The 19,081-nt window shown below is 43.3% G+C and overlaps 1 protein-coding gene across 1 annotated transcript in view; it reads left to right on the top strand.

Moving 5' to 3' along the window:
* Positions 1-18,823, top strand: part of pgbd5 (piggyBac transposable element derived 5) — a 22,787-nt gene extending 3,964 nt beyond the window's left edge. Inside the window, exons 2-7 of the mRNA XM_083696109.1 lie at positions 3,667-4,097; positions 9,185-9,319; positions 10,917-11,097; positions 12,388-12,585; positions 15,847-15,952; positions 16,601-18,823. Of these exons, the coding sequence (XP_083552235.1) occupies positions 3,667-4,097; positions 9,185-9,319; positions 10,917-11,097; positions 12,388-12,585; positions 15,847-15,952; positions 16,601-16,796 (1,247 nt within the window). The 3' untranslated portion in view covers positions 16,797-18,823. The remainder of the gene's footprint in view (positions 1-3,666; positions 4,098-9,184; positions 9,320-10,916; positions 11,098-12,387; positions 12,586-15,846; positions 15,953-16,600) is intronic.
* Positions 18,824-19,081: the final 258 nt, after the last annotated feature.

The raw sequence follows: 19,081 nt of genomic DNA, 5'->3' as shown, positions 1-19,081 counted from the left end.
AACAACTTCCTGTTGTAATAGATGGACAAATACATAATGTTTCTATTCTATTCTATTCTATTCTATTCTATTCTATTCTATTCTATTCTGTTCTGTTCTGTTCTGTTCTGTTCTATTCTATTCTGTTCTGTTCTGTTCTGTTCTATTCTGTTCTGTTCTGTTCTGTTCTGTTCTGTTCTATTCTATTCTATTCTATTCTATTCTATTCTATTCTATTCTATTCTGTTCTGTTCTGTTCTGTTCTGTTCTGTTCTGTTCTGTTCTATTCTATTCTATTCTGTTCTATTCTATTCTATTCTATTCTGTTCCATTCTGTGCTATTCTGTGCTATTCTATTCTCTTCCATTATATCCAAATGAGAGAGAATACAGTATGAGTAGTAAGGTTTCAACCTTATTTTATATACATGTACTGTAGGTTAATAATCCCGGTAGATTACAAGGATGACATATGTACATGCCCAGGATTACAAATATCATGGATTATGTAACATTCTTATCCTAGAGGGACTGTGAATTACATTCCTGTCCCACCATGTTGAGTGGTATGCACATACGTATCTCATCTCTGATGTTACAGAATAGAACAGAATAGAATAGAACAGAATAGCATAGAATAGAATATGTAATGTATCCATGTAAAGGTGGCGAAATGCCTTTGACTTCACCTTAAACATAGCACCCTTGTATGATTATCAGAACTACTCCTATCTAAAAGGTATTCTGCCTCTGTATCTGGCAGACAAAGATCATCAACCAACATAATACAGTAATTAGATTATCATCCCATTTCATAATACAGTAATTAGATTATCATCCCATTTCATGGTTGTTACTTTGCAGTAGGCTTACATACTCTAGCTGTCTATTTAGAAGGCAACCAGAGTAACCACACAACCACCCTCTCATTCTATCCTAATACATGTTAATCTCCTACAGATTACGTCTTAAAAGACTTGTTCCTTCAGCTCTACCCAGTGGCTGTTTGTGTCTCTAATAACAGAGCTCCACCTAGGTTGAATATCACCTAGAAAGGCAGGATTATGTACAATAGGGTAATGTAGTTCCTGTAGTGTCCGTCTGTCTGTTGCTATATCTGTCTGTCTGTCTGTCTGTCTGTCTGTCTGTCTGTCTGTCTGTTGCTATGTCTTTCTGTCTGTCTGTCTGTCTGTCTGTCTGTTGCTATGTCTGTCTGTCTGTCTGTCTGACTGTCTGTCTGTTGCTGTTTGTCAGTCTGTTGCTATGTCTGTCTTTCTGTTGCTATGTCTATCTGTAGTGGAATGTGTTTGAGACTCGTCTCTCACACTGTATCTGCACTTCCAGCGGAATTTTAAAATCCATAATCCTCTGCTGTCAGAAAAGAGAGGGAGGGAGGTAGTATAGGTTGATGAACATTTGAGAAAATGTGGAAAAAATATATGTCCCACCAAATGGGGAATCTTCCTCAAAGAGATAAAACAATTCTATTCCTCTATAGTGATTCCTTATTTCACGGTTCATATTTTCCCCATGAATTCAGTTTAATATGAAAATGAGTCACCCAGTATGGCAGACGGAGAAGGCATGTCTGTTGAGATATTCCCTGCTGAGTCAGTCATGCTGTATTTGGATGTTGTAGAGTCTACTGACTTGGAGCAGAGTCTACTGTCTGCTCTGTGAGCTGAGCTACCACTGTCTATCTATCTGTCTGTCTGTTTGCATGTCTGTCTGTCTGTCTGCTTGTCTGTCTGTCTGCCTTTTTCTTTGTCTGTCTGCCTGCCTGCCTGTCTGTTTGACTGCCTGTCTGTCTGTTTGCATCTCTGTCTGTCCGTCTGTCTGTCAGTCAGTCTGTCTGTTGTTATGTCTGTCTGTCTGCTTATCTGTTCGTCTGTCCAGCTGTCTGTTGCTATGTCTGTCTATCTATCTATCTATCTGTCTGTCTGTCTGTCTGTTTATCTGTCCATCCATTGGTCTGTCTCTCTCTGTCTGACCACTCCTTACTGCTCTTTCTTATGTCCATACTTCAGCTTCAAACCTGTTTAAACATCAAACTCAGGTTTTAATTATGGCCCATTTAAGACCCTGTTTCTGTTCGTACCTCTCTGGCTCAGTGTTAAACAGGAGCTCACAGTGAGTCTTCCCTCTGGATGGTTGGTTTTACCAGCTGGCCAACCCAAAAGCTCTGTACAGATAGAGAAGGCCAGGGGACCCGTCTCTCTCTCCCTCACATCAGTCGTTAGAGATAATGAAATAGATGTTTGAGACTGGGCTTCAAGTTCTACCGCTGTCCAGAGGCTTGTTCCTACTCCAGTGGATGTACTTAGTTTATAGGTGGGGAGAGAACAAGAGAATAAACAAACTTTAACTCCTTCAGTCTGGCTTTGCCAAGTGCCAGTGTGACTGACTGGGTTAAAACTTGAGTTGTTTGCACGCCACAAGACTGTGTTAGCTTGCTGAGCTAAAGCCCAGGAATTTCCCCCAGGGAGCCAAAACATGAGACTAATATTAACCCTAGTGGGTTGTTGCATGCCAACACATTTGCAGTGGATAGCCTACAGATGCTCAAACTATTAATAAGATGTCTGCGGGGGGACTCTCAAAAGTGTGAGGTGACCGCCTTACCTGAGAGGTGGATTTAAACTTTCACCTAGCCAATCAGGAGGTCAGAGTTTCCCTCATCAGCTTTGCCTTGACTTGATCCTTTAATAGGATCAGTACTGGACTTGATCAAACAAAGTTATGTATACATTTTAGGGCTGGTTTCTCAGACACCGATCAGAAAAGCATCTTCAGTGTGGATTTTCCATTTGAAGTGTGATCTAAGTCTAAAACTACGATTAATTTGGATCAGGAGAAACCGGTCCTTAGAATATATCTGTTTATATTGAAGTCCATCTAGGGATCAAAGCTGGACATTAGGGCTAGCTAAATAATCATGGTACAATACATCTGACCTTGTTGATTAGATTTTTTAACATTGTCTTCTCATATGAAATTAATATTTTCATAAATACTCTACTGGCATATGCCAACGGAACCCTTCCCTCCAGCTCCAAAACACATTTTCCATGTTGTGATGACAGTATGTTCCCTGTCATTTAGAATAGATGTTAACTGCAGCCCAAGGCTCTACTATTGTCCAAATAACAGACTCTAGCTAGATGATGGTGTATATATGAATAGGTCAGTTCTGTTTGAACACAAAACAAGCTTATTATGTAAATATTGAAATTCAGTGACTGTCTTCTCAGAAAGATTAGTCATTTACCGAGTGAATGGAGCTGTTGGATTGCAGGAGAGAAGCTTTTGAATGTGGGCTGTGGGTGTGTGGGCAGGAAGGTGTCATTTTACAGACCAGAGAAGTGCTTCTGTTGTTTTATTGTGTTGATGATTGAATTCTATTTTCTGACTCACTCTATTTTCTGACTCATGATGCATAGAGTGTCCCTGGACACAACCTTGGGATAAACTTTTGATAAAGAAACAAGACACTGTGGCAATAAAGTAAGGCTATTCATTCAGCACAAGAAAGAAATTATTCTTATTTGTATTTTATAATCGTTTTCTGTCTCTTTGACTCTCTACCCGTCTTTCTCTCTCTCTCTTTCTCTCTCTCTCTCTCTCTCTCTCTCTCTCTCTCTCTCTCTCTCTCTGCTGTATTTAACCATTCCCTCTCCTTCCATCCCAGGCCCGGCCCAAAGGCTCCCTTCCACTGCCACGGCCCTGGACTTCTTCCAACTCTTCGTTCCAGACAACGCCATCCAGAACATGGTCACCCAGACCAACATGTACGCCAAGAAGTTCCAGGAGCGCTTTGGGACTGACGAGGGCTGGCGCAACGTGACCACCGCCGAGATGAAGGCCTTCCTAGGGTTTGTGACCTCCACCAGCGTCCAGCGCTGCGAGTCTGTCCTCAGCATCTGGAGCGGAGGCTTCTTCAGCAACCGCAGCATTGCCTTGAAGATGAGCCAGGCGCGCTTCGAGAAGATCCTCAAGTACTTCCACATCGTGGCCTTCAGGTCCAGTCATGGGGGCAGTCAGGGGCTCTATAAGATCCAACCCTTCCTGGACTCTCTGCAGCAGTCATTCGGCTGCACCTTCAAACCCTCACAGACACAGGTAGGGAATAATAATACCCTTTTTATAGGGTACATTTACTCAAAGCACTTTAAATTGTGGGGAATCCTCATCCATTATACAGACTTTGAAACAGGGCTGTGATGAACTCTATCCACATTTAGAACTGACTCACACAGAACATGGTGTTCAGGTAGGCTGCCCTTTAGAACAGACACATGTTTTATTCAGCACGCTAGGCAGTGCTCTATGTATAGAGTCGATGTTTCTGTCTAATTAAAAAACTTGGTGTGTCAACTTGGTGTATCAACAGAGGATTGTTTGATAATAATAATAATAATAATAATAATAATAGTAATTATTATTAATAATCATAATCATAATAATATGATAATAGCATTTTATTTGTATAACGCTTCTATCACATACCCAGAGCAATTCACATAAGAAAAAAAACATTGGTAAAATGTTGAGGTGAGGTTCAGGAACAAGCCAAGTACAGATAATGTCCTTATAGCATCTGAATGATTGACATGAGCCAGTTTAGACCTTACCACAGGGATTTCACTTGGCCATGTTCACTCTTCTGGAAGTAGGACAGCCAGTCTTCTGCTGTGGTTCTGTGCCAATAAGAACCGGGCTGGCATTTTCAGCCAAAATATAAAAGAGGAGGAGGCTGCCCATAGATGCTGGTCTTGGTTCAGTTTTGTATTTTCCCCTCTAGGATAGGATTTGGGGAGGATTAGATGATCCCACATTTGTGCCTAGGGGTAATTTCACCCTGGAGTTCAGAATATTGACTTAACAGAGATGATCATGGGACTATAGCTGTCACATGTCAGGAAGTTAGGTTATCCTAATCTGTGGTTTGGGTTCAGACTCAAAGAGGGGGGTCAGTCAGATTAGTAATCTGTGTTATTCCACGAGGACTCCAGAGAGCTGTATCTGAGTCCAAAGACTGTATCTAACTGGGACATCACCAGATTTAGGACATCTCCCTGAGCTTACTGGGTATACCAGGAAGGAAATTCATATGTCAAAGCATGATACATGTATACTGTACAGTAGCCAGCGTTCTCTGTTGCCGTCCTTTACCCTAATTTGTACCCCATTCACATTGACATACCCGATCACCTGACTCTGTTCAATTTCAGGGGGAGAGTGAGGCTGGTACGATTTGAAATGCAAATGTTTATTCAAATATTCAACATTATGTCAAGCTTGTGTCTCAGAATAGTTCTGGGGCGCTTCCAGTGTGTCAGCAGAGGATTGGACTCAGATCACTGACAGGATCCTGCCTCAGTTTGCTCCCTCCTGACCATCAGAGAGAGATGTAGATTCTTTGTCTTTGTCTTTGTCTTTGTGTTGTGTGTGTGTGTGTGTGTGTGTGTGTGTGTGTGTGTGTGTGTGTGTGTGTGTGTGTGTGTGTGTGTGTGTGTGTGTGTGTGTGTGTGTGTGTGTGTGTGTGTGTGCGTGCGTCCTGTGGTGTGTCTGTGTGTGTGTGTGTGTGTGCGTGCGCGTGCATGCGTGCGCGTGTGTGCGTAGGTTCCCTGTCAGACACAGATCAAAGGGCTGTGGTACTGCCTCCTGGAGCTGATGGGAAGAGAGGAGAGTATAACACAGACAGCGAGAGAGAAGAAAGACAACGAGAGAGAGAGAGAGAGAGAGAAAAGAGTGCTGAGAGGGCACCTTCCCCTCTCTGTAGGAGGACTGGAGATGGAAATGAGGCCGACTTTCTTGTCAGAGCTGAGGGAGAGGGATTGCTCTAAACTTCACTGAGTGATAGATAGTACAGAGAGAGTAGAGCAGGGGTAGTGTGGGGTAGCATGGGGTAGCAGGGCAGACCTACACCCTTACAGGTACCTCTGATCTAGAGGTCAGTACCCTTAGGCAGGACACAGCAGCACAGCAGAGAACAGGCCTATGTAGCTGACAGACAGCTTTACTATCTCCTCAGATGCAGAGGCTCAGCTTCTCTCTACAAGGCCAAGCCATTAAACGCAGACGGTACGTTCATCAGTTGCTTATGCAAATACTCTCTCACACAGACATACTGTTGAACTATGTTTCATGCTGTTTTCTGTGAACTATATTTCTCAGTATATGAACCCTCTGAACAGTGTGAGGAGGACAAGCTGTTTTCCATTCAGTATCTGGTTAACTCAGTGTTTCGTTAAGTGTTTTAGAAGATCCAGTAACAGAAGTTGAATACACTCAGCTTGTACACTCCAACCCCTCAAGGCTGGGATGAGGGGTGGGGATGTAACCCCTCAAGGCTGGGATTAGGGGTAGGGATGCAACCCCTCAAGGCTGGGATGAGGGGTGGGGATGCAACCCCTCAAGGCTGGGATGAGGGGTGGGGATGTAACCCCTCAAGGCTGGGATTAGGGGTAGGGATGCAACCCCTCAAGGCTGGGATGAGGGGTGGGGATGCAACCCCTCAAGGCTGGGATGAGGGGTGGGGATGTAACCCCTCATGGCTGGGATGAGGGGTGGGGATGCAACCCCTCAAGGCTGGGATGAGGGGTGGGGATGCAACCCCTCAAGGCTGGGATTAGGGGTGGGGATGCAACCCCTCAAGGCTGGGATGAGGGGTGGGGATGCAACCCCTCAAGGCTGGGATGAGGGGTGGGGATGTAACCCCTCATGGCTGGGATGAGAGGTGGGGATGTAACCCCTCAAGGCTGGGATGAGGGGTGGGACGTACAGTATGGTTTTATTGAGAAATAAAACGGGACGCACTCAAAAATTGGTTGAACTTATATTTCTTTTGATATAATCATAAAATAACAAAAACAGAAAGTGAGCCAGCACTGGTTCAACCTATTTTAGCGTGTGTCCCGTTTTCTTTCATTTCATTCACTTTTCTTTCAAGTTATTGCTGTAAATTGAGGACCAGCACTCTTGTGAATAACATTTAGAGAAGTCTAAGAGATTTATTTCTGACAACGTGCAAAGAACTCTATGGCTCAATCCCAATACACCCCTTGCCCCTACCACTTCGCCCTACCCCTCCATTTTGCGCGTTCACGTGTAGGGGTAGGGTGTCCCGATTCTTGTTGGGATAGAGGGGTAGGGTGAAGTGGTAGGGCTACATGGCCCTCCAAAGAAAGGTTTTTCAGAGGCACACTCAAAACCAATTGTTATGAGAAATCTCCCAAAATGCCTTGCGAATCATCGGCAAGATGGTGGCGAACGCTGCACAAGCAACAAAAGAATACCACAAATGTAAGTATTTTCTTCGTTAATAAAGATTTAAAAATTATGATAACCGTCATATCATCTTAGTTTAATGTCGTTTCAATTTATTATAGACTTTTCTTTATAACAAGCGTAACAAAAAATCGCTAGTATGCTGATATCTCTAGCTAGCTAGCTAATGTTACAACATTGTTTTAATGTGCATGACAGTCCTGCATTTTGACATATTTCTATGTCGCATTTCCCCCCTTTGATGGCATATGAAGCTGAAGACGTCATTGAGATTCGAAATGTCCGGCAACAAACTTGTCGCGTCTGTTAACGTAAACGCCATCGACAACTACTGATGACGTATCAGGGTCTTGAACGGTTGTTCCATTTCATAGCAGAAGATTTCAACCACTACCCCTTGTAACTGTGTTCTGAGGGGCAAGTTGAAAAGCGAGGGGCACTCGAAAAAGAGGGGTAGGGGTAAAAATAAGAAATGGGATTGGGCCTATATTGATGTACAGTATGGTAGGGAACAGACTCACAGCTGGTTGTTGAGATGAGTGATGTGGTAGCTAATAACTGTAGCCTATCTCTTTGGTTGAGCTTTTCTGGGTGACGCTGAGGTAGGGGATTGGGAACAGACTGATCTGACTGGAGGAGAGATTGGGGTGGATGAATGTTGTTGCGTCTGAATAATATATGTCTCCTCTCAGGCTGTGGGGAAGAAAGAGAGTGTCTACCGGGGTCTGTCCAACTCCACCAGCTGCCTTCTGTCTGTGGACTGACCGGCTGCGTTCTGTTCTAATGAACACGACTGAACGGCGGCATTGATACAGCAACTCAGTAGGGTGTTTTACATAAGGCAGCTTATTAACCAGAGTTTCTACTTTTAGGAGTGGGCAGAGAGAGAGGTAGGCGGGAAAGGCAGACAAAGAGAAAGAGAAAGAGCGAAAGAGAGAGAGAGAGGAGAGAGAGAGTGTATTGCTGGCATATGAATTATTTTAGTGAGAATTCCAAAATTGCTGAGGTTGGTCACACAGACAATTGCGCTTAGCTATAGACTTCTTTCTCACGACTGTGTATAACACACACGTCTGTATACTGTAGAGATTTCACACAATAGACAAACAAGCAAATAGCAGTTTTCTTTTTTTTTCAGTTGTGTCTTTTTCTCCACCTCAGTGTCCATCTCTAGCTCTTCCTCCCCCAGGTAATGACTCCCAGAGCTCAGACCAACCTGTTATCTCAGCTAACATACGACGTGTCAGTCGATACACACTGCAGGGTGGTAGCAACAGAGGGAGGAGACAGATGGAGCTCTCTTTTATGAGGTCATCTGTTTCTTTGCTCTCACTGAGTTTACTGGTGTGGGTTAGTGATGGGTTTTATACACACCCAGCCCCTGTAGGCTACTGAGACCAATAGAGCATATGTAGATCTGTAGGAGACAGAATACTTAAGCAGGAAATGTTCAGTAAAGGAATCAGGGGCTCACATGTCAACAGAACATGGATTGATTTCACCCCGAAAGTATGTTGTGTTTTTGATTATGAGATTGGAGAAAGCTATGAACAGTTGCAACAGTTTTTCCCAACTGTTTACAACAACAAACCCTTTCTGGTCAACTGTCTTATTGCCATTCTTTTCACCTCTGTGTAAGGCAGGCAGGTGTCTCAAGCAACAGGATATTGCCTCATCAAAACAAATCAATGCCTGCTCCCTCCCTCCACCTTAATGTCCTTCAGATTTGAGGGGTTATACACAGTTTATAAACACACACATGCGCACAAACACACACTCACACACACAACTACATGCACGCACGCGCACACACACACACACACACACACACACACACACACACACACACACACACACACACACACACACACACACACACATACACACTGCTAACCCATCTCTCCCCCTGTGCTTAGGTTCTCCATGAGCCTCTGATTGACGAGGACCCAGTCTTCATCACCACCTGTACGGAGAGAGAGCTGAGGAAGAGGAAGAAGAGGAAGTTCAGCCTCTGGGTCCGACAGTGTACTTCCACCGGCTTCATCTGTCAGGTACAGAGAGAGACTGAGAGAGTGTGTGTGTGCGTGTGTGTGTGTGTGTGTGTGTGCGTGTGTGTGTGTGTGTGTGTGTGTGTGTCTGTGTGTGTGTGTGTGTGTGGGTGGATGCATGTGTGTGTGCGTGCGTGGGTGCGTGGGTGCATGCATCTGTGTGAATAGAGAAAGAGAGAGAGAAAGGGTGAGAAAGAAATGAGAAAGAAGAAAAACAAAGTATCAGAAATCAGGGAGGAGTGGAGTGTACGTAGTATCTTAGATTTACACAGCACCGTGCCAACTTCAAAAACCCCTACGCCTGTACCAGGCCTTACGTAAGACGGCAGTTCATCTAGACTGGAGAACAGCACTGCGGCACGGAGGGGCCAGACCAGGCCAGGGCAGTCACACTCTGTTCATCATTCACTCAAACACACACACACACACAAACACACACACAAAAACACACACAAACACACTCAATCAGCCAGCTGGATAGAGATCAGAACAAAACAATTCCCTCAGAATGTTGCTCTGCATGGGAATATCCATTTTATTCATTGTGTCAAGTGACCTTACCTCACGCACCCAATACATCCTACTAGTGTATTTACAAACCTATTGGTTTATTTAAAAACCTACAAGTTTCTTTACAACCCTACTGGTTTCTTTACAAACATACTGGTTTATTTACAATCTTCTGGTTTCTTTACAAACCTACTGGTTTATTTACAAGCCTACTGGTTTATTTACAAATCTACTGGTTAATTTACAAATCTACTGGTTACTTTACAAGCCTACTCGTTTCTTTACTAATGTACTGGTTACTTAACAAGCCTCCTGGTTTCTTTTCTATGGCTCTGAATCAACTTCACTTAAAGTGAAATGTGCCATAAGGGGGAAAAAACCCCCAAAGAAATAAGTAGGAAAGTTAATGGAGTGAATCAATGGAAACGCATTAGTGCGATGGGGATGGCCGGGCCAGCCAGCCAGCGGTTGGAGCAGAGAGAGGGAGACAGCGAGGCCACTTAGGGTAATTATTCTCTGATCTGGGTGGGCCTATAATAAATGACTGCTGCACCAGGCCTATAGGACAGAACAATGGGTTGGCAAAGTACAGTAGGTCTGTGTTGGCGGAGCAGGGAAGGGGAGATGGAGGGGGAAGAGGGAAGGGGAGGCGGAGAGGGAGGGGAAGAGGCAGGGGGGAGAGGGAGGGGGGAGAGCATAATGGGATTGCTTATAATAAGGGTGTGCATGTAATAAGACTAACGACTGCTGCACCATGCCTGGGGAATAGACCCGGGGCTGGCAAGGTGGCTGGGCACCAGTTGGTGGGAAGAGTGAATCCATCGTGGTCATTTTTGTGTGTATTTTATGACAATTACACTGTCTTTAGCTGAACTATCAGCTTTGTTTTGTTTTTTATGATTTGAAAACCACATACATTTTTGTTTTTATAATTTTCTTCAATTGTTATTTATTGGAGCTAAGCCAACAAGCCAACATACTAGATCCAGTTCCTTTTTTTGGGATGATTTCCATAGGCTTTGAAATGACGCACGTTCAAACCCCGTCAGTCACGTCATGTGACATTGCTCCCTCCTGTACCCCTGTCCAGATCTATGTGCACTTGAAGGAGGGCCAGGGCCCAGACGGTCTGGGGACGCTGAAGAACAAACCTCAGCTCCACAGCATGGTGGCCAAACAGCTCTGTCACAACCTATCAGGATGCAACTCTGTCATCTTCACCGGACCCAGCATCACCAGCCTCAACCTCTTCCAGGAGTTCGAGAAACAGGGTATAGCTTGATCGCTATCTTTCACCACTGTGCCCCTCTAAATCTCCTCTCTCTGTATTCTCCCTTCTCTCAATCTATTCTCCTCTGTCTCCCTCTCTCTTCTGCTTTCTTTTCCAGCTCTTTCTCTATCTCTCTATCCACTCTCTTCTTACTCTCTCTTGCCTACTATCCCTCTCTTACTCTGTCTCCTTCTCTCTCTCTCTTCCTCTCTATATCTCTCTTTTTCCCCCCTCTCTCTCTCTCTCTCTCTCTCTCTCTCTTTCCTCACTGTACAGAACCTAATCTCAATCTTCATCAGGATCTCCTCGTCCCCTGCAGTTTTTAATTACCATGTGCTACTGTGCTATCCTCAGGATAGCAGAGAAAAGGAGGAACAGTCAATAGAAGTTAACCTTGACAGAACACAGAGAAAACAGCATTGTGCTACTTCTGTCCACCCACTAAATAGCATCTTTCCTACACTTTTCTTTGCTGTCTTTCTCTCTGTCTCTCTCTCTCTCTGTCTCTCTCTCTCTCTCTCTCTCTCTCTATTTCTCTCAACCTCTACTCTCCCTCTCTCTGATTGTCCTCCCCCATGCTCTCTTTCTATCTCTTCCTCTCTGCACCACCCACTAAATAGCATGCTTCATCATTCAGTATATATTTCTTTGCTCTCTTTCTCCCTGCCTCTCTCTATCTCTTTCTTTCAACCTCTCTTGTTGTGTGTTCTTGCCTGCCACCCCCTAACAACCTCACTGTGACTGTGTACCATACACTAAACAGGTGACGTGCCATATCCTGGGGTTATTATGGATATGTACAGTAGAACACCTGTAGCCCTGCAGCGGACACACACACACACACACACACACACACACACACACACACACACACACACACTCACACACACTCACACACACACACTCACACACACTCACACAAACACAGTGTGAATCATCATCAATTAGCAACACTTTAGTCTCAGGTCCTCTGCAGTGAGAGGTTGTGAGGTCAGAGAGAGAGAGAGAGAGAGAGACAGAGAGAGAGAGAGAGAGAGAGAGAGAGAGAGACTGCTTCCCCTGTCCTCCTCCAGGCTTCTTCATCACATCATTACCACAATACGTCGTTACTACATTGTTACTACATTGTTACAACTTCATTACTACACTAACCAGGGGAGAGGATGTGTGTGCCACACTCATAGAGAGTAGTCAGTGGTGTGTCATTGTTCATAGTCCACTGCTGTGGTCTTAGACTTTAGCTCAGCTGGCTTACACAGTGGCTAACTGTGTCTGTCTGTGCCCCTACCAGAGATCTACTGCTGCGGTCTGTTGAGCACCAGGAAGAGCGACTGTACAGGCCTGCCCCAGAGCATGCTGGTTAACCCTGCGCCACCCCATCAGAGAGGCCAGTCTGAGACCATGATGAGAGGAAACATGTCCCTGATCAGCTGGTACAACAAGGGACACTTCCGCTTCCTCACCAATGCATACTCACCTACCAAGCAAGGTGAGACTACATTACCAATGTTCTCTTTCATTCAGGGGGGACTCTTCACATGTCTTTGATCAGCTGGTGCAACACGGCCCACTTCCATTTCTCCCACTAAGCAAAGCTCAGGGTAATTTCTCAATCTCAATTCTTCTTGCAGCTAAAGAGTTGGTTCTGAAGGGGAAGACGTTGAATAATCCCAGCAATAATTATTTTAAAACTCTTGTTGTTTGCTATGTTTTTGTTTCATCATTCCATATCATGTGAATGCAGTTTGGAATGTGTCTAGTTTCCTGTTATCTGGGTGTGGTCTCAGTAATTATATCGACCTGTAAGAGGAAGGGTCAGAGGTCACAGAGAAACCAGGTGGGAAATTAAACCTACAGTCGTCCAAACATCTCAATCCCAATTAATCCTGTCTGGAGCAAAGGCGGACTGAGTCTGTTATAACATTAGTTATGATGTTCACTGTCCTTACGCAGAGCTAGTGTGGTGCTTTAAAATAAGTGACTTTAAACTAAACGTCTGGAATAATCTCCTAAAAACCTCTTCACCCCCACTACCCCCCTGTACAAGTTTCTCTCCTGTTAATAAAAAATAAATAATAATAATCCTTTTTCTAGCATTGTGACTGCCTTTGGCCCCTGGTCTGAACATTACTTTATCTTATGATGACTAATGGATAGATGATTCACTTACTTAAACAAATGTATTTGTTGTAAGTCGCTTTGGATAAAGGCATCTGCTAAATGCCATAAATGTAAATGTAATAATCTACAACCCTTGAAGAACAATCCCATGGTCAGAGAACAATGAGAATAGATGGCACACCATTTTTTCAAAATGGGTTGCCTGCATCCATCAGAGCAATAATGATGCTACGACCCTAACCCTACAGTCCTGATCAACAGTCCTCACAACATTAAATAACTATTCTGTTTTATTCTATTCTTTTTTATTCTTTACTGATTTAGGACTTTTTTTTTTGGTGATGGGTGGGTTGGTTATGATTTCCACTTGAATCAGAGGAGGCTGGTGGAGGTAGAAATCGGAGGAAGGGCTCATTGTAATGCATGGAATGTGTTTGATACCATTCCGTATTCCGTTCCATGCATTACAATGAGCCCGTCCTTCAATTCATTTTAAAGTACTTTAGAACTTCTGTTTTACTGAATATAAATATAAATGGCTGTGAAATTTAATTATCATGATTCATGTAGAAATGATTGGAAAATGGAGAAGCAGGTACAGCGATATAGATAGTTTCTAAAAATGAGACTTTATTAAGACTGCTGCAAAATTACATTTAAAAACCTGAGGCTGCAAATTTGTATTCCCTTTCATTTAAATATGAATTATACTGTTTGTGCCTTATCTTTGATTTCTCATTCCCTTTACAATTCCTCTTCTGTAACTCTCCAATTAACCGTGCAGCATTTCTCTGTGGAGCCTGAGTGAGATGTACCGTAATTACCATAAGATAACATTGTAATGTACCATAATTATCCTAAGATAGCTCAGGGTGATTTTAATGACTGGAACAGATGGAGGTTTAGTCAAGGCAGCAGTATCTGAGGCTGCTAATGGTCGACATCTGATCATCCCAGGCCCTTTAGTTTCTTGCAGTTGTTTCTGTAATTACACAGTTAACTCCTGATGTGTTTATGTAAGTCTCTTACATTAAAGGTCCAGTATGTAGATTTTAGCTTTAAAATACTGCTAAATGGCCATGATAAATCGGTAGCTATCAAGGAATGAAATCACATGATGAAGAACATACAGTAAAGAGTTCTGTATTAGTCCAAACAAATGTTTCCTAAAATCTGCTGTCGGGTAGGACACGGGCCTTTACGTAGCATATGCACATTTTCAAATTTTCAGTGTGGCCAGCGGAGGCATCAACGACCTTCAAAAAGGCTGTTTTTCGATTTACAATATTAATAATAATTCTGTTTTAATAATTTTGTTTTTAGATTTACAATATTAATAATAATTCCTATGATGACATAAAAACTACTCAGTGAGATTACTTTCCAGATATTGAATTAATTTTTGAGACAATATTTAAATGTTTATATAGTAGAGACAATATTCAAAAGTCTGCTTCACAGACTGGAGTACTTAGGGAGAAGACTCAAATGCATGACTCAGAGACAAAAACTTAAATCCAATAGAATAGTCTTTACTATCAAAAAAGGTTTGGTACACAAATAGGCAGTCAATGGGTAGGCAGATAATCCAGGAAGGGGGTAGGCAAAGCAGGGTTTGGTACACAGGTAGGCAGTTCAAAAAGTCAAGCAGATTATGCAAAAAGCAAAGTCAGAAACACTATCAGAGATCAAAATAACCAGGAATATGCAACACTAGGAAAAATCGCTGGAATGCTTGACACAAGGTACAAAGACAAACTGGCACAGAGAAATGGGAACACACAGACTAAATACGCAGGGAAGGATGATGAGGAACAGGTGAAGCCAATCAGGGCGGGGTACACAATCACACAGGCGGGAAACACACAAGGGCAGGTGGTGAAGTGTCTGAAACGAGAGACAAGGTGAGACAAAAATAAACATGAAAGAATAAATGAAATAACATGAAACAAAGACAAACATAAACTAAGGAACAGGGTGGGACGTTACAGCCGTTGGCTAGGTGCTCTGCCATATATAGCATTGACTTCAAATTAAATCCCAAGTTCATGGAACAATGGGAAAAGGTGGCACTCCAAAATATTTGAAAAAAGGACAGCAAAATGTCACCTCATATCACCTTTTTATTTTCCTTCATCAGAGAATCGTGCTGAAAATAAACCTTTTTTAAAAGAGATGACGTCCTGCTGTCCAACTATTTTGAAGTGCCGCCTTTTCCCTTTGTTCTTTGGGAACAGGGTTGAAAGAACTTAACAGAAGCAAAAAAACCTGAGCTGTGCCCACCATCCCTATATTCTAGTTCCTATGATCCCTGTCTGTGTCAGTGGAGGCAGGTGGAGGTAGAAATCGGAGGACGGGCTCATTGTAATGCATGAAATGGAATGAGGAATGGTACCAAACATGGAATGAGGAATGGTACCAAACATGGAATGAGGAATGGTACCAAACATGGAATGAGGAATGGAACCAAACGTGTGTTTGATACCATTACTCATTCCGTTCCTTGCATTACAATGAGCCTGTCCTCCGATTTCCACCTCCACCAGCCTCCCCTGGTCTATGGTTCTCGGTGTGATTCTGAGTGTGTGGTTCTGAGTGTGTGGTTCTGAGTGTGTGGTTCTGTTTCTAGGTGTGATCATAAAGAGGAAGAGTGGAGAGATCCCGTGTCCTCTGGCTGTTGAGGCCTTCGCCGCTCACCTCAGCTACATCTGCAAGTACGACGACAAGTACAGCAAGTGAGTAGCACCCTACAGCACCAAGGCAGGACGTGTCAGCTGTACACAAGGGCTGTGACCCAATGGTCATACTGCCTACTGATTACTAAAAGTACATACTGCATACTAACTATACTACATACTACTGTATATAGGCCATACTGTTTAGTAGAAATGTATGCAGTAAGTGACACATTTGAACATCCTACATCTCATTCATACTGAGAAATCATCATCTGTAGCTTAGCTATGTTGTTCATGGTAATTGGTTTAATTTTGCTACAGCCCGTACATTTTGCAGTACCTGCTCCATTGAATTGTGGGGCTAACATCGTTATTTACTTCCTGATTAGTACGCAGTGAAATCATACTACATGGAAATCTAGTATGACATCCTGGCATTTTAAGTTTACTAACTTTTCATACATTTTCCATACTGAAAAACTTTCTAATCATGCATTCTGAAAATGCCTATTAAATAGGTCGCTGTATGATCTTTCAGTCCCAGCCATTCTTTTACTATGTAAATAAATAGATTTAAATAGATTTGCCTTTTACCTCCCAAGTATTTAATAAAGCCAATCACGTCGGTCGTTCTCTTCTGTAGACATCTCTCCCCTCCTCCTCTGGTATTTAGATAGCCAATCACATCTCTCTCCTCCCTCTCAGATACTTCATCTTCCACAAGCCAAATAAGACGTGGCAACAGGTGTTCTGGCTCACCATTTCCATCGCCATGAACAACGCCTACATCCTGTACAAGATGTCCGATGCCTACCATGTCAAACGCTACAGCCGCGCGCAGTTCGGAGAGAAACTGGTCAAGGAGTTACTTGATCTGGACGACTGCTCTCCTACGCAGTGATATGGCCATACAGTCTGTAATATACACACACCATCACATACACATACATACTATACATACACATACACACACATGCACGCACACACACACACACACACACACATACACACACACACACACACATATATATACACACACACACACACACATATATATACACACACACACAAACATATACACACTAATACATAGATTGGAGAGAGACTGGTGAAGGAGCTGCTGGACCTGGACGATTGTTCTTCCACTCAGTGAAAAGGTCATATAATCTCTGTAACACACACACACACACACCGCACGCACGCACGCACACACACACACACACACACAGTACATATTGTATATACACATACACAGCTACACCCTGTCGCACGTTCTATGTCACACCAACACGCACTGATACAAACACACTAACACATTAACACACACTAACACCTACTGAAACCCACTAAAACCCACTGAAACCCACTACCACACCACACACAGACACACACTAACACCTACTGAAACCCACTGAAACCCACTACCACACTACACACAGACACACACTAACACACTGGGTCTTTACAATCGTAGATACTGGGATCTGTCACTGCAGGTGACCACATGTAAACAGTGCCATGTCTGAGTGACAGACAGAGAGAGAGGAACCTTCCAGACCAGGGGAGGACAGCTCTCTATAGGCCAGGTGTATTAAAGCTTTACACCAGGTGTAGTAGGCACATGTTTATTCAATAGGGCAAAAAACACTAGAAATAAAGCTAAACAATTAATATCTCTATTTATATATTACCTAATATGGTATTCCTTCTCATAACCTTTATTTCACCTTTCTGTTCTACCGTTGTGTTTAATCTGCTGTGGAAGGAACAGGTGAAAACACCATACACCTGGTGTAAAGGCTTAGTAAACCTGCCCCTGCATCTGTGTGTGAACTCAGAGAGATGTCTATGTTTGTACTGTATCCCGAGGCACTACACTACGCAGAGCCGTTGTACAAAACACATGCCTCAATAACATTGATGTGACATGCTGCATGACTAAAAAAGGCAAAGGCATTTGGATACAGTAATGTACTTCTGTTCAATGTGCAGAAAAATGATTCCTGTTTCTGACTCAAGTCAAGCTGTTTCTGTGTGGTGGTGGAGATGGCATTCTACTGTATGTGATCTAGATCTTTGATCACCTAGGCAACTGCATCTAATGTATTGTATCCAGGATATACTTGGTTATTATGGGACAGTTTCCTGGACACAGATTAAGCAAAGTCCTGGAGTAAAGAAAATATCTAATGAAGACCTTCCATTGAAAGTGCATTCTAGTCCAGGAGTGAGCTTCATCTGCGTCAGGGAACCCACCCCCGAAGATGTTCATCACTAACAGACATAGTAAATATGCAGTTATGATAACCCAGGATAACCCATGCTGCACACTGTTATTGTCATGTTATATCATGTTATAAACACACAACTTTTCTTTTTACACTGTTTCCATGTCAGATCATCTGTATGGCTACAGTAATTGTGGGGCCCCTGCCTCTCCTTAGGAGCTTAGAACTCTTCCACATGTGTGAGTCATATTTAGCCACTTTTGGAAAACAAATGGAACAGTCTAGAAACACTTTGTTATTGTTTCTGCCTCTACATGTGTGATCCCTGCCAGTGTGGTCCATGTCTCAGAGAGGCCCTCTTGTGAGAAACGGTCTCTAGTCATGCCCTGGAAGACAGCCAGGACCTGTCCACCAGTGGAGGCTGGTGGAGGTAGAAATCGGAGGACGGGCTCATTGTAATGGGGTCAGAATAGTATCAAACACACGTGTATTACACCATGCATTAAAATGAGCCAATTTCTACCTCTACCAGCCTCCCCTGTTGTCCACAGGTTGATCTATTTGCCTGTAGGGTGTTCAATCAATGTCAGACATTAGACGTTCAACATTACATATAGTCAATACATATATATACAATGATTAGCTCAGTCCAATGATGTCACTACAGTCAAGCAGAGACCACACTCAGATGTAGGTCAATGTTATTGTTTCCACATGTGCTTCTAAGAGTGGATCCTGTTCTGTTACAGTAGAGACTGTGATGGTACTGGTGGAGGTGGTGGGTAGAGGGTGGTGGTGGTGGTGGTGGGAGGTCTTCTCTCTCAGTGGGCGCAGGATGACCTCACTGTGCTGGATATTGATGAGTTGTGTGCAGTAAGTCAGTATAATGACCGACTGTGTTCAAACCCTAGGTCATCTCTGCATGCCCTAAAGCTGTGTTAGCCCACTGAGCTAAAGC

The sequence above is a fragment of the Argentina silus genome (assembly GCF_951799395.1).
Source record: "Argentina silus genome assembly, chromosome: X".
Taxonomy (NCBI): Eukaryota; Metazoa; Chordata; class Actinopteri; order Argentiniformes; family Argentinidae; genus Argentina; species Argentina silus.
The sequence above is the reverse complement of the archived record's forward strand: the minus strand, read 5'-3'. Positions and strand labels throughout refer to the sequence as shown.